This window comes from Carcharhinus amblyrhynchos, chromosome 3, assembly GCF_965287045.1.
Source record: "Carcharhinus amblyrhynchos chromosome 3, sCarAmb.v2.hapA, whole genome shotgun sequence".
Lineage (NCBI taxonomy): Eukaryota > Metazoa > Chordata > Chondrichthyes > Carcharhiniformes > Carcharhinidae > Carcharhinus > Carcharhinus amblyrhynchos.
The window spans coordinates 25309284-25325374 of record NC_137326.1 but is presented as its reverse complement, the minus strand read 5'-3'; the positions used below and the strand labels follow the sequence as shown (position 1 = coordinate 25325374).

General features: G+C 42.2%; 1 protein-coding gene across 3 annotated transcripts in view; it reads left to right on the top strand.

Annotated features, from left to right (window-relative positions):
• The window catches only part of LOC145337544 (constitutive coactivator of PPAR-gamma-like protein 1 homolog), a 124670-nt gene that overhangs the window by 105553 nt on the left and 3026 nt on the right, over positions 1-16091 (top strand). For 2 of the 3 annotated variants that reach the window (XM_080182346.1, XM_080182340.1), the window contains exons 15-16: positions 4696-4834; positions 10386-10488. In XM_080182346.1, the coding sequence (XP_080038472.1) occupies positions 4696-4834; positions 10386-10488 (242 nt within the window). The remainder of the gene's footprint in view (positions 1-4695; positions 4835-10385; positions 10489-16091) is intronic. The other variant, XM_080182354.1, reaches the window with a different exon arrangement.

Below are 16091 nucleotides of genomic sequence, written 5' to 3'. Positions count from 1 at the left end.
ATCTTGGTGTCATCAGCAAATTTTGACACCCTACACTCGGTTCCCTCCTCCAGATCATCTGTATAAATGGTAAATAGCTGAGGCCCCAGCACCGACCCCTGGGGCACTCCACTAGTCACCATCCGCCAATCCGAATAGCACCCATTGACCCCCACTCTCTGCCTCCTATTTGACAACCAATCCTCTATCCACGCTAACACCCTACCCCCAACTCCATGTCCCCTGACCTTCTGCAATAACCTCTTGTGAGAGTGGGTATGGTTTAGACAGGAGTAGAAGAAACAGCGCCTATGCTCTTTGAGACTCCTCATTTCCACTTTTAATGGAGGCAGGTGAAGGGGTGGGTGACCAGCCAACTTCCAGGGCATGATGCTTTGTCCTTGTGGATTTCCTCTGGGTGATTCGGTTTCCTGCCACAGTCCAAAGATGTGTAGGTTAGATGGATTGGCCATGTTAAATTGTCCCATTTTATCCATAGATGTGTACGTTAGGTGGATTAGCGTGGTAATTATGTGAAGCTAAGGGGATAGGGCAGGGGGCGTGGACTTGAGTAAGCTTTTGCTGAGAGATGGGCCAAATTGCCTCCTTCTACACTATAGGGATTCTGTGATTCTACAGTGATCATTGTATCTTGTTCCAGCTCTCTGCAAGAACAGTTCAAAACATCCTTTTGTTCTGTCGTTTTTACATTGCATTGAATCCCATCTGCTTCAAAAAAATTATCCTGTTTTCCTTTTGAGGATGCAATTATCTCCGACAAAGGATCCATGCTCAAACTGTTGATGTCATTGCCTTTTGTAGCCAACCTAAATGGGATTGACCTTGGCACTAAAATTGGTATTTGTACAAGTCCCTAATTTCCCTATTTGGTTAAAGACACGCACTCTTAGAGAGTGGACCTCCATGAAATCTTCTCCTGTAGTCTAACTTTTATATCTGCAGTGGATTTAGTATGATCAGGTCGTTGGAATGGAGTCCCGATACTCCATTTTGGTGCAGGCACACGCTTGGGATTTAGCTCATCCTAGAGAATCAAGCATGAGCAGGAAATACCCCTAAGGTTGCTTGGCTGAATATCACATTCAGTGTCAATTTATAAAAGAAAACTTGGGGGGGAGGGGGTGTCCCACAGCAGTGACCAGACTAAACTGGTGTTTGAATTATACCAGGGTAATTTAATCTGCACTGATTCTGTTATTTTTTGGTACTGTTTGAAGTTGTATGATAGCTTTTGTGGTGGTGCTAATCCAGATCAGCTCCAGCATCGGATCATTGTTCCATGTAACTATAGCACAGCCCACAGACTACATGATTGTTTCTGGAACTGATTAGGTAATGTGTTGACCAAGGTTATTTGCTGACCTTGCCCTCACCCCGCCCCCACACACACACACAGTTTAAGAATACATTTTTTGTTTCTATTTTGTGTAAGACAACTGAAATGCAGAGAAAGGATGAGGATGCATTGAGTCACTGTGCTGCTCTGGTTTTGATTGGGCTTGAAGTTGTTGGTTGTCTGTATTGAAATTTTGTGTTACCTTACCTCAGTTTCAAGTGTTAATCCACAGACAGCTTTTCACAGTATACTACAGTGCAGAAGAGGCCCTTCGCCCCCATAGCGTCTGCACCAACATATAAAAGGCCCTAACTTGCCCACCTAATCCCACTTGCCAGCACTTGGCCCATAGCCCTCAATGTTATGGTGTGCCAAGTGCTCATCCAGGTACTTTTTAAAGGATATGAGGCATTCTGCATCCACCACCCTCCCAGGCAGTGCATTCCAGACCTTCACCACCCTCTGGGTAAAAAAAATTTTCCTCAAATCCCCTCTGAACCTCCCACTCCTCACTTTTAACTTGTGTCCCCTCGTAACTGATCCTTCAACTAAGGGAATAAGACTGCTCCCCATAATCTTGAACACCTCAATCAGGTTGCCCCACATCTTTCTCTGCTCCAACAAAAACAACCCAACCATGTCCAACCTGCCTTTATAACGTAAATGTTCCATCCCAGGCAGCATCCTGGTGAATCTTCTCTCACCCATATAAGAACGTAAGAAATAGGAGCAGGAAGAGGCCATCTAGCCTTTCGGGCCTGCCCCACCATCCAATAAGATCATGGCTGATCAGAAGTGGATCAGTTCCACTTTCCCGCTTTCTCCCCATAACCCTTAATTCCCTTGTCTATCAGAAATCTGTAGCCTCACCAAAGTTCTATACAACTCCATCATGACCTCAATTGTAGTCTGTACACCAATTGATAAAGACAAGTGTGCCATGTGCCTTTTTTACCACCCTATTAACCTGCCTTTCTGCCTTCAGAGACATATGGACAAACACGCCACAGTCCCTTTGTTCTTCAGAACTTCCCACTGTCAGACCTTTCATAGTATACTTCCTTGTCAAGTTACTGCTTCCAAAGTGCATCACCTCACACTTTGCAGGTTTAAATTCCATCAGCCACTTATCTGCCCATTTGACCATCTTGTCTATATCTTCCTGTAACCCAAAACACTCAACCACATTGTTAACCGCCTGGCCAATGTTTGTGTCCTCGACAAACTTATTGATCCCATCCCCCACATTGTCATCTATGTCATTTATATAAATGATGAATAATAGGGAGCCCAGCATGGATCTCTTTGATATGTCGCTGGCCTCCAGTCACTAAAGCAACATCTGTCATCACCCTCTGTCTCCCACTGCTAAGCCAATTATTAATCCACCTTGTCAGATCACCCTGTATCCCATGTGCATTAGCCTTCTTAATAAGTCTCCTGTTTGGGATTTTGTCAAAGGCTTTGCTGAATCTATGTAAACTACAACAACAGCACTACTCTCATCCACACACTCAGTTACATGCTCAAAAAAATCGGTCAAATTTGTTAGGCATGATCTCCCCCTGACAAAACCATGCTGACTATCCCTGATCAAACCGTACCTCTTCAAATGGACGTGTGGAGGTGCCGGCATTGGACTGGTGTGGGCACAGTAAGAAGTCTCACAACGCCAGGGATTTAATTGGATTCACGAGCTTTCGGAGTGCTGCTCCTTTCTCAGGTGAGTCACCTGATAAAGGAACGGCACTCTGAAAGGTCACGATTAGAAATCAACCTGTTGGACTTTAATCTGGTGAGTCACTTGAGGAAGGAGCAATGCTCCAAAAGCTCGTAATTCCAAAGAAACCTGTTGGACTTTAACTTGGTGTTGTGAAACTTTTTACTGTCTCCAAATGGAGTTCAATTTTCTCCTTCAGAATCTTCTCCAGTAGTTTCCCAACCACAGACACGTGACTCACTGGTCCATAGTTCCCTAGCTTGTCTCTACAACCTTTTCTTAAATAGTGGGACCACATTAGCTGTTCTCCAGTCCTCTGGCACTTTTTAATTAACTCAAAATTGTCAATCTCACTCAGGCCACAAGAATGACTTTTCTTTTACTTTTTTCAATTCATTCATGGGATGTGGGCATTGCATGCAAAGCCAACATTCATTGCTCCTACGATGATGGCAGTAAGCCACTTCCTTAAACCACTGCTAACTGCCTGGTGCATTAACACAGTGCTGTTAGGTAGTGTGTTCCTGCATTTTACTCAGCAGTGATAAAGGAACTAAAATATACTTTCAAGTCAGGAAATGTGCGATTTGGAGAGGAACTTGCATGTGGAGTATTCTCATAAATCTGCTACTTTTATCCATCCAGGTAACCGATATCGCAGGTTTAGAAGCTGCTGATGTGGAAATAAAGTTTTTATTGGTTCAGTAAAAGTGAGGTTTACTCCATTGGAGTTAAGAAATGTTGGAGCAGATTCACTCACTCTGAGGCTACTTAGGCTATATGTGAAAAATGAAAGATCATATTGTTCCTTTAACTATTTCCAAAAATAGCCTCCATTTTTAATAGTGACGGTGGCACTGTGTTCAGCGCCAGGGACTCAGGTTCAATCCTGGCCTTGAGTCACTGTGTGGAGTTTGCACAATCTCCTTGTGTTTGCATGGGTTTTTTCTTTGGTCTTTCGGTTTCCTCCCACAGACCAAAAATGTATGGGTTAGGTTGATTGGCCATGCTAAATTGATCTTGTGTCAGGGGATTAGCAAGGTGGGGATATGGAGATAGAGCCTGTGTGAGATTGTTGTCAGCACAGGCTCAATGGGCCAAATGGCCTCCTTCTGTACTGTGGGAATTCAGTGATTTAAGTTACTTTAAAGGTTTCCTTTAAGCTAGCAAATATTTGCCCACATAGGGATAATTGAAACTGTGGAAAAAGAAGCATTTCATTGCTATACTTGATGAACTTTGGCAAAAACTGCACACACAAGTCTTTTGATTTAGAATTTAAATTAACTGCATGTAGACAGATAACTGCATACTAATCCATTTTTGGATATGGCCAATGGAAGTGAGCAGCTCTAAGCATACTGGCTACTATTTCAAGGATCAATATGATGTTCTCTTGAATATGTGAAAATATAAATGAAGTCTACTGATATGTTTTTTAAAGCAAGTTTAATTTATACTTGAGCAGATGTACTGACATTAATTTTCAATATTGTGACCTCCAGATAGTTTCTTATTTTCACATTGATAGTTCATTAAAAAGTTCAGCAAAGACTTGTTGGTATACTACAATGTTCATCCTCATTTTGATTTACTGACAAATGCTGACTAGTAGTAATTATTTCTTTTCCATTTGCAGGTGTCCAGCCAATGCCCTCCCAAGGGGGTAAACTAGAGATTGCAGGGACCGTTGTAGGCCAGTGGGCAGGGAGCAAGCGTGGGCGCGGCAGAACCGCTTTCCCCCTGCAGGTTGTCTCTGTTGGAGGACCAGCTAGAGGGTATGTTGGCTACATAGAGCACCCTTAATATATCTTAATTTGCTCGTGGCTTGAACTTGTGAAATTAAACCTTTAGTTCAATGTGAAGTAAAACAGAAAATGAGGATTGTTTTCTCTGCACAATGAGGATGAACTTCCTTTTTCCAATTCATCCGGAGAGCCTCATCTAAATATCCCTGAACTCATCCATATGGCACGAGGGCACAGCGGTTAGCGCTGCTGCCTCACAACTCCTGGGACCCAGGTGCGATTCCCGGCTTGGATCACTGTCTATGCGGAGCCTGTACCTTCTCCCCCTGTCTACATGGATTTCCTCTGGGTACTCCGGTCTCCTCCCACAGTCTGAAAGATGTGCTGGTTAAGTGCATTGGCCATGCTACCTGGCTCTGACTAAGGGTCATCCAGATTCGAAATGTTGGCTGTATTCTCTCTCCACAGATGCTGTCAGACCTGCTGAGACTTTCCAGCATTTTCTGTTTTTGTAATGTCTATATCAACAGGTCATTAGTTTGGCTCCTGATACCAAAGCAGCCCTTGGAATGGGCATTGCTTGCAATTGAGGAAAAATGGTGTACTGGTATCTCGAGCAGTGTTGTCCAAAAGCAGCAGTTAGAAAGTATGTAGGTCCATTACTCTTCCATGGTAGCTCTGAAAGGAGCACCCAGCTGTTTGGAGTTGCTGGCTGCCAATCTTGATTCCTATAGTGTTGAAGTGTAGAACACAACCTCCAATGTCCACTTTCAGTGAGACTAGGAAAGATAGGTGGGAGGCATTCTCATATTACACCCATCTCAAAACTATGCCACTTGAATGCCTAAAACTGTTCCAGATGGCTGCAATATGGTAATTTATGTATATCCTTTTGCAGCCTCCTTATGTCCTCTTCATAACTTTCTATCTTTGTGTCATCAGCAAATTTAGCAACCATTTGTTCAATTCCTTCATCCAAGTCATTTATATAAATTGTAAACTGTTGAGTTCCAACACAGACCCAGTGGCATATCATTTGTTACATCTTGCTGACCTGAAAAAGACATTTAAGCCTATTTTCTGCTTCCTGTTAATCAGCCAATATGTCCAAACTAATATGTTACCCCTTATGCCATGAGCTTTTATTTTCCGCAATAACTTTTAATTTGGCACTTTATAAAATGCCTTCTAGAAATCTAAGTGCAGTGCATCCACCAGTTCCCCTTTATTCACAGCACAAGTTACTTTCCTCAAAGACTCTAATAAGTTGGTTGAACAATATTTCCCTTTTACAAAACAATGTTAATTTTCTCAGATTACCTTTAGCTTATGCAGGTGTCCTGCTATAACTTAATTAATGATAGCTTCTAACACCTTCCCTGTGACAGATATGGTTTACTGCTTTCTGTCTCCCTACCTTTTTGAAAGTTACATTTGCTATCTTCCAATCTAAGGGACCTTCTAATAAATAAACTTCCTGAGGTTCACTATTGCTGAAGTTGGTCTTGACGGGACTGTTCTATGAGGAGAGATTGGTTTGACTGGGCCTGTGTTCACTAGGGTTTAGAGGTATGAAGGGAGATCTGATTGAAATGTATAAAATTCTAACAGGGCTGGACAGACTAGTTGCAGGGAGGATGTTTTCCCTGGTTGGGCAATCTAAAACCAGGACAAAGAGTCAGGATACAGGATGGACCATTTAGGACTGAGGTGAGGAAACATTTCTTCCCTCAAAGGGTAGTGAGCCTGTGGAATTCTCTACCACAAAAGGCTGCAAAAATTAAGTCACTGCATGTGAGTGGGCTCAAAGGGCTGAGTGACCTATTCCTCTGCCTAGTGCCTATGTTGCCCCAAATATAAGAAGTTTTTGAAAATTAAAACCAATGCATCAACTGTCTCACTAAACACTTCTTTAAGACTCATGGATGAAGCCCACCAGAGCCTTCAGTACCAGCAATTTACTCAGTCCCACTTCTCTGGTGACTGTAATTTCCTGTCCCTTCAATTTCCTGGCTTATAGCTGCTCCTGGAGTGTTAACTTGTATCCTCTGTAGTGAAGACATATACTCTGTTGTGAAGACTGATACGAAATATCTGTTCAATTCATCTTTCATCTCCTGGTTTTCTATCATCAGTTCTCCACACTCACTTTCTATGGAGCCAACACTCTCTCTTGTTGAAAATTTTATAAAAACTTTTACTGTCTGTTTTTATAGTTCTGGCTAACTTTCACTCGTAGACTATTCCATCCTTATTAATCTTTTAATCATCCTTACCTGTTTCTTATAATCTTGTCCGATCTTCTGACCTGAAATGTCTTTGCTCAATTACATACTTTTGATCTGTTTGAGGAGGAGAAGTGCCTGGCACCATCTAGCACAACTTTGAGAGGAAGCCCGCTCTGAGATCCACAGTCCAGGGGAGCCCCAAAAAGACCCAGAAGATGAGGAAGTTGATCCATTCCACGAAGACCACTCTTACAATCACTGAAGAAGACTTTCCTATCTGGAGATGTGCAAAAGACAATGCTGTGCATGACTGCACATGTCAAGTGATGTGGTGGATCATAATTGCTACGTCCTTCAGGAGGATATCCACTGCCATTGCCCCTGAAGGTCACCGCTGTGCTCAATTTATTTGCCCGCAGATTGATCCAAGAATCAGTCCTCAACACACAACTGTATCAAGGAGGTGACAGATGGCCAATACAGTAAGGCTCATCATTATGTGAAATTGGCTTCGATGAAGCTAGTTAAGCTGCTAGATTTCTGATGTTTGCATCTATCTCAGGTTTCCCTAGCTTACTGAATGTAACCGATTTCTTTGAGAGCTCCACGCAGTAAGTCCTGATGTTCATTAATAGGAAAGGCTTCCACCCCCTCAGTGTTGAACTGGTGTGTGATCATCAGAAGCACAGTTATCCACATTTGTGCCAGGTACCCTGGGATTCCCATACCTCGTGCATCATGAGTCACTTCCAAGTGCTTCACATATTTGATAAGCTCCTGATTACAGGGCTGGCTGCTTGGGAATAAGGGGTACCCACTCAAATAATGGCTCAAGATACCCATGCCATTATCCTCTCAGTGCCTCAGAGGATAGGCAATGTGACGCATGGTTCAGCATAGTCCATCTTCAAGCAGATCATTGGCATGTTGAAGATGTGCTTCCAATGTTTGGTCCACTCAGCTGGGGTTCTTCAGTGCTCTCCTGCATAATCATGTCTGTTGTGCCTATCACAACCTGGCATTTCAAACTGAGGACCCCTTGCCAAAGGGAGACATGGAAGAGACTGAGAGCTCCTTGGGTGATGAAGATGCGGAAGGGTAGGAGCCTGAAGAGGGAGATAGGGTTCAGCTTCCATGTGAGGGTGCCAACGAAAAAGCATGCCTTGGACAGTGTACCCATGCCACACTGATATCCACAACATTCCAGGAGTAAGGTGCAGACAACGGGACAAGTGCAATAACAGTGCACTGAAAGCCCATTATGATTTGTCACATCAAGAGCAAGTTCAGTCTTCGGAGTTGCACCTTCAACCCTCATGATACGCTGGGTCCTCATCTTCAGAAAGATTGGCAGCAACACCTTTATCTGTGAAACTGAGAGGTAAAAGTCAGCACAAAAGCTGTTATCAAAGGACTTGATGCGGTTATCACCACCTTAATGAGAAACTTTTAGCAGGCACTTCTGCTGTGCATGAATAGAGAGACCATCATGGTTGCAGATCTGATGCTTTGGCATTACCAATGAAAGCAACCTTCTAATTCTGAGAAACAATTACAGCTGACCCTCCAAGGCTATTGAGCACCCACAACTCCATGAGTAAAGATTGCTAACACGTTTTGCAAATACTTCCAGTAAAGAGTTTGACATATCTCCCTGACACAAGGGTCAAGTAATGATCATGAATTAGTTACACATCACAAGAATGTGAGGCTGACACAGAGAGGCGTTCACCCATTAGGAACATTGCTTACCCTCTCAATAAGAGAAACGTGCACAATGCTTTCAGATGATGAGACCATCCTCAAGAACAGCAAATGTATTTATGCATGATGCATACAGTGATTGTACACCCATGACCATGGAAGTGAAGAAATTTCTTAATTTTTCTAGCTTACCGCTATAGCTCTCCAACATACACAGCACAGATGGAGGCAACATGATGATTGATATGCCCTGTTGTCTTTAATGACTGTGGCATAGAGTCTCTTGAGAACTGAAGGAACCTGGTATGCTTTGGATCTCCTGCTGTGGAGTAAGTGAACCCTCCTTAAGCTGTACAGTTGGAGGTGATGGGGTGACAGGCAGAGTAAGTTAGGTTCGGCTAGACACTGAGTCACCTAGGTGAATGATTCCATGGTTTCTGGCTGTGGATTCTTTGGATCCCATCAAGATGGGGCAGCCACCACCCTTCCCATGGTGCTCGAATGTCAGGGCTGCAACATTGGTAAGAACGCAGATGGACTCCCCCATCCTTTGCCCCAGTCTGTTGACTGCCTCTTGCAACTCTACCTGATTTTCCATCACATGTTATTGCATCTTCAGCATGTTAGAGATGGCTGTTTGCAGAGGCTCATCATCTGACTCAGACTTCATAGGTGCCTCATCTCCAGCAGCCCACTGAATGCCAGAATCCGGTCTTCACTTTCCAACTGCTGCAGAGACATGTATGTGAGATGTTCTCCAGAAAGTGACCCCAAGCCATATTTAGATCCATGGCCCCTGCGGTGTTTGTCTCTCTAATAATGGAGGGTGCACGTGAATGCAGTGACAGGGCGCCTTGCAGTTGTCTCTAAAAAGCTTTGCTAATTCATTAGAACGGATACAGTGGGCACAATTGTCCGTTCCAGAGTCTATACGTGTTGTGATGGACATGTTTCCTGTTGGCTGACATGGCAAGAAATCATGTTCAGTTTCACAGTTGGAATCTCATAATTATGCAATGGCAGTAAAGGGATTAATTTCATTGTTTTGGCCACCATGGAGAATCTAGTCCTGCAAGGCCTTGACTTAGGAAGCTCAAAAGTCAAAACATTAGGGATACCTCTCTCTTGTGTTCCAACAGCCAAGACAGTACAAATATTCCAAGCTCGACCACACCCTTACCATTCATGGAAATGAGATGCTAGCCTCGTTCAATAAAACTGGATTTGTATATGAATCAGGGCCAGTGATAACATATACCGGGCACTCTGAGAATAACATTCTTCTTAACCACACATTTTCACTGGCCATGAAGGTTGTGTTTAATTATGTTATATCTTGCATGAAGACAGAATGAGAGATTTGGCTTAATTTGAGATCACAAGAACTTGGTCAACTCAAAATAAGAAATGCGTGTAACACTTTATTCCACCTAAAGAACTATTGCACCTAAAGTGGAATATTTTGCTTTTACAGAGACTGCTGGGGTGCTACAGTTTGACTGTGTTATATATAGTTTTGAATTTGGTAAATAGTACTTAATAGGGTCAATTTATTTAAAAAATGCATAATTTTCTGATACTGTCCCATCATATGCTTTTTCAAAGGAAGTTCATAAAGTTGAAAGAACTGGTGTTTTTTTCTTTTTAAGGCGTGCAAGAGGAATCATCTCCAGCCCAGCTGCTAGTCGTTTCAGCAGAGGAGCCAAGTACTACACTAAAAGTGCTGCTGTCTGGAATATCAGAAATCAGGGGGTGAGTTGCCAAGAGAATTTATACAGTTATTTTATTTCTTTCAGAAATTGAATTAAAATATATTGATTTTGATGTACTTGTTCGGCATCATGTTGAATCTGAACCTGAAATTTTGATGGCCAGAAATGAGACAGAGCAGAAGTTACGCTTGCCATGATGTAGTGGCAATGACCTTGCTGTAATTTACATGGCCTGGTCATTTAAAATGCTGGGAGTTTTGCATACAGTGTAAATCACTAGCAATATCTCAGGAACACCAAGGAGCAGGATGTGATTGGGAAGGCAGGCATGCATGCATCTTCTTCTAGCACCCAGTTGCAGCTGAATTTAGCTTTTATTTTAGAATGGCTATAACTAACCAATCTGGCATGTCCAAATTCTGCTCCTCATTTCTCTCCTCCTCCTCCTCCCCCTTGCCCTGTCCCACCCCCCCCAAATTAATGAAATTTCAGGCTTTTTGACCAACCTTGTGGCTGGATTTTACATTCCTTCACCAATGGGTTTGATGGCAGGGAGGGGTGTTGGTTCACATCCAATCCAACAACCCAATCCTGATCTGTCTGATTTATTACAGGGGGTGTGGGGGAGGCATGGGTGACCTGTCCACCCTTTGGCCTATTGAGGTCCTTCAACTGCAGACCTGCCAGCCATCTAAGGTGAGGCTTCCTCCTGAGGTAGGGACAGAGATCTCATCCAAGACTGAGAGATTTGCTCTATTTGTCAGAATTCTAACTTTTGGAATTCCATCCTTTCTGTTTTTTTCTGGTTTCTACCTCCAGCGTGACCCAGGCCAGAAGGAGGGAGTCTCAGCCTGAAAAATAGTGACCAGGCCAGGAGCGGGAACTGGGGAGCTGCCTCTCAGCCTTGCGTCAGCCCAGACCCAACTGCTGTTACTCACTCCACCAGAAAGTTGCAGTCTCCTGCTGGTCACCTGGTGGAACCAGGGTTCAGCAGGCCCAGTGGTTGGAGCAGTGAGGCCAGGTGTGGGAACTGGGGGAATGGAGCCCAAATCTCTACAGGGTGGAGGAAGGAGAGCCAGGAATTGGTAATACTAAGTAAGGGCAGCAGGACGTTTGGGGAGAGTGGCTGCTCAGTGACTAAGTGGAGGAGGGGAGTTGTGTAAAGTGAGGGGAGAAGGAATGATTAAGTGCAGAGGGTAAAGGACCTTCACTGAGGCTTACATCACCAGGAAATATGGAGAGCTTGGCTGAAACCTACATGAACATACAAAGTAACATTTTACAAAGCACTTTGAATGCAGATCATCATTATTATATGATGTATTATTATATATGCTATAAGAAGTTTAATAATCATATACTGAATATAACAATGCCATTTTAAAGCTTTTTATTCTGTCGACATCAGGGGTCATGTTAATTTTCAACGTTTTTTTAATACATTGGTTGATGACATGGACATCGGTGGCAAAGCCAACCTTGTTGCCCTTTTCTAATTACCCTTGAGAAAGTGGTTCTGACTTAAAATGGGGTTACATTGGAAAATAGTTTGCAAAGCACTCCTGTAGTCCTTTGCCTCATTTTACATGTACGTAATCCAGCAGGCCATGCTCTGTTGTCAGCATGGACTCGATCCTGTATTTACATCCACTGTCTGCATTGATTGATGAAATGCTGTGGTCACTTTGGTGATTTGACTAAATGCATTGCTCCACAATTACTGTTTCTACTCACTTGAATTCTAATAATTTCACCTCTTTGAGGGGGCTTAGGAGCACTTGCGTTTCACTACAGATCATAGATCTGCTATAATTACATAACTTTGTGTCCCAAAAAAAAATTCAGACTTTAGCCGCTCTCATCCCAGGTCTTGCCTTACTGCAGTGACTGCTGCCCTCTGGGCGAGCCACAGGAATCTCAGCAGGCTTCTCCCTATGACTTATAAGCTGATGAGGTAGTGACCGCAAAGCCCTGTAAGATCCAGCTCTTTCAACATTCTCTATGTGACACGGGTATAACCTCAGGTTACCAGGAAGAATGTCAGCATTCAGGCAATATCCTGGGTGTATCATTTTCTGTCTGTCACCCATAATGTTACTTTCCCTATTATTTTATAACTAAATATGTTCACTTTTGAACACCCTAAGTTTCCATCCATTCTCTCCTATGAAACCTCCCAATGCATCAGTGCCCTTTTTAAACCAGGGTGCACAAAACTGAACTTAACATTCCAAAGCTGACCTGCATATGGCTAGAATAGTTTGTTTTGAGTTGCAGTGAATTACCCTTGAAATACTGTTGTAGCAAAGACAGAGAATGCTGGAAAATCTCAGCAGGTCTGACGGGATCTGTGGAGAGACGTTAGAGCCAACATTTCAAGTCAGATACAGCTCTAGCCTGGTTAATGATAAGTTTGCATTAACTGTTTTAGCAAATTAAAAGTAAATGATCGGTATTACACCTAAGCTTTACTTCAGCCCATCTCTCATACGTGTCAATACACTAGCAGAAATTCACAACTGTTTTCTGGATGGTATCTGTATTGCTGATATGTTCCTTTGAGTAATGTCTTGGTTTGATGTCATTTTCAAATCACTTTATGGCCCTGCTCCTCTCCATGTCTTTAATCTCCTTCAGCCCCACAACCCCCTCAGATATCTTTGATTTGATCTGATCTTTTATTGCCACATTTATTGGTATGCAGTGAAAAGTATTGTTTCTAGTGTGCTATGCAGACAAAAACATACCATTGATAAAATACATAGGAGAGAAGGAAAGATGAGGGTGCAGAATATAATGTTGCAGTTACAAATAGGGTGGAGCAAAAGATCAACTTAATATATAATAGGTCCATTCAAAAATCTGAGCTTATCTAATTCTGACCTCTTGAGAATGTCTGATTTTAATTGCCTTACTATTGGTGGTCATGTATTCAAATTACCTAGACCTGAAGTTCTGGAATACCCTTCTTGTATCTCTCTTCCTTTCCTCCTTTAGGACACTCTTTTAAAACTTACCTCTTTGAAAAAGCTTTTGGGTGTCTGACAATTCTCTTTAAGTGGCTCAATGCCATTTTCTGTTTCTATAGTGCTCCTGTGCAATCCCTTGGGATGTTTAAAGGCACAAGATTTCTTTGTTTTAGAGCAAGTTTTCAAAAGACATTAAGCTGGAAGGGTAATAATTTGAGTGAGTGGAAACAGGATTATTACAAAGGGACACAAAAAGATTAAATGAGTGGCCAAAACTGGCAGGTAAGAGTAAAGTATGGGGAAACCTGATGTCATCCACTTTGGAGCCAAAAAGATAAACATAATTTCTTAATGATGAGAAATTGCTGGAGCAAATGAACATAAGTATCCATACACATTACAGGATAATGCATTATGCAGGCTGAAATGTGTAAAAATAGCAACAGGAGTCGACCGTTAGATCATGGCTTATCTGCTTCCATGCTATTTTCCTGCATGTCCGTTGATGTCTTTAGTATCCAGAAATCTATCAGTCTCTGCATTGAATATACTCGAGTCTCCACAACCCTTTGAGATAGAGAATTTATCATCCTGAGTGAAAAAATTCCTCCTCAGCTAGTCCTAAATGAACGACCCTTATTCTGAGACTGTATCCACTAATATGAGACTCCCAGCCAGAGAACCATCCTTCCTGCACCTAACTTGTCAAGATCTGTAAAAATTTTATATGCTTCGAGGAGATCACCTCTCATTCTTCTAAATTCTATGAATATCGACCTAGTCTTCTCGAAGGAAAATCTCGCCATCCCAGGAATCAGTCTGGTGAACCTTTGTTGCACTCCCTTTATGACAAGTATATCTCCTCTTGGATAAGGAAACCAGAACTAGGCTGTATACCAGATGTGGTCTCACCAAGACCCTATTAAGTTGTAGCAAGACATCTTTCCTCCTGAACTCAAATCCTTATGCAATAAAGGCCAACATTTGTGTTCGTAATTGACTGCTGCACCTGCATGCTAGCCTTTAGGCACTTGTGAACCCAAGTCCCTTTGGACATCAACGCTTTCCAATCTCTCAGCATTTAAAAAATACTTTGCATTTCTGTTTTTCCTACCAGAGTGGTTAACTTCACATTTTTCTACATTGTATTCCAGTGCCCAGTTGCTTAATTTCTCTAAAACCCTTTGAACCTCCTTTGCCCCCACTTCCGCTCACAACTCTCATTCCCACCTAGTTTTATGTCATCAGCAAATTTGGAAATACTACATTTGGTCTCCAAATCATTTATATAGATTATGAATAGCTGGAGTCTAAGCACTGATCCTTAGGTACCCTCCTAATCACAGCCTACCAACCTGACAATGACCTGTTTATTCCTACTCTCTTTTTTTCTGTCCGTTAACCGATTCTCGATCCATGCCAGTATATTACCCACCCCACAATCCCATGTGCTCTAAATTTGTTTACTAACCCCTTGTATGGGACCTACTCAAAAATCTTCTGAAAATCCAAAGAAAGCACATTCACTGGTTCCCCTTGTCAATTGTGCAAGATACGTACTCAAAAAAAATGCCAACAGGTTTTTCAAACATGATTTTCCTTTCATAAATCCCCATTGGCTCTGCCCAACCCTACCATTATTTTCTATGTATTCAGTGATCACATGTTTTATAATAGATTCTAGTGTTTTCCTGCCACTGATATCAAACCAACATGCCTGTAGTTTGCCATTTCCTCTCTCCCTGCTTTCTTGAGCAGTGCAGTTACAATTGGTACCTTCTAACTTACAGAAAGCATTCCAGAATTTATAGAATTTGGGAAGATGACTACCAATGCACTATAGCTATCTCTTTCAACACTCTGGGATGTAGATCATCAGATCCACAGGATTTATCAACTTTCGATCCCATGAAGTTCTCCAGTATTACCTTTTTACTCATAATTTCTTTCGGTACTTCATTCCTGCTGGTCCCTTGATTCTTTAGTATTTCTGGGAATTTTTTTGTATTTTTATCCGTGAAGACAGACAGATTTGTCTTTCCTATTTTCGCTTTTATACACAAGGAAGCATTTACAGTCCGTTTTTATGTTTCTTGCTAGCTTGCTCTTGTTCTATTTTTCCTTCATCAGTTTCTTAGTGTTATTTTGCTGTATACTAACAAGCTCTCAACCTCTCATTTCTTACTTTTTGGCAACTTTATAAGCCTCTTCCTTTAAAGTGATGTAACCTTTAACTTCTCTTGTTAGCCATGGTTGGATAACTTTTCCTGTCAGGTTTTTGTGCCTCAAAGGAATGTGTATTTCTTGTAAATCATGTATTCATTCTTTAAATATTAGCTATTGCCTTTGAAATTTTTTCAGAATGCAGCCAGTCCACAGAATGAGCTCCCTAAACTGGTTCGACACTCTCTCAGCTCTTTTAACGGCAGGGTTGAACTAACTATTTACTTGAACACTTCCTCCTCCCTCATTGCACCAAATTCCCTCACTCACCAAATTTTCCAGCTCTCTCTCTGACTAGTTGCACTCAGTGACCAGCTGCTATCTTAGTGCTGGCTTACTTCATGTGCTTAGCAAGACAGCCTCAATTTTTACGAGCTTGTTGTACAGAAAGGAGTCAGCACAGAAGGTAGAGAATCCAGTTGAAACCAACTACCCAATTAACGAACTGCAG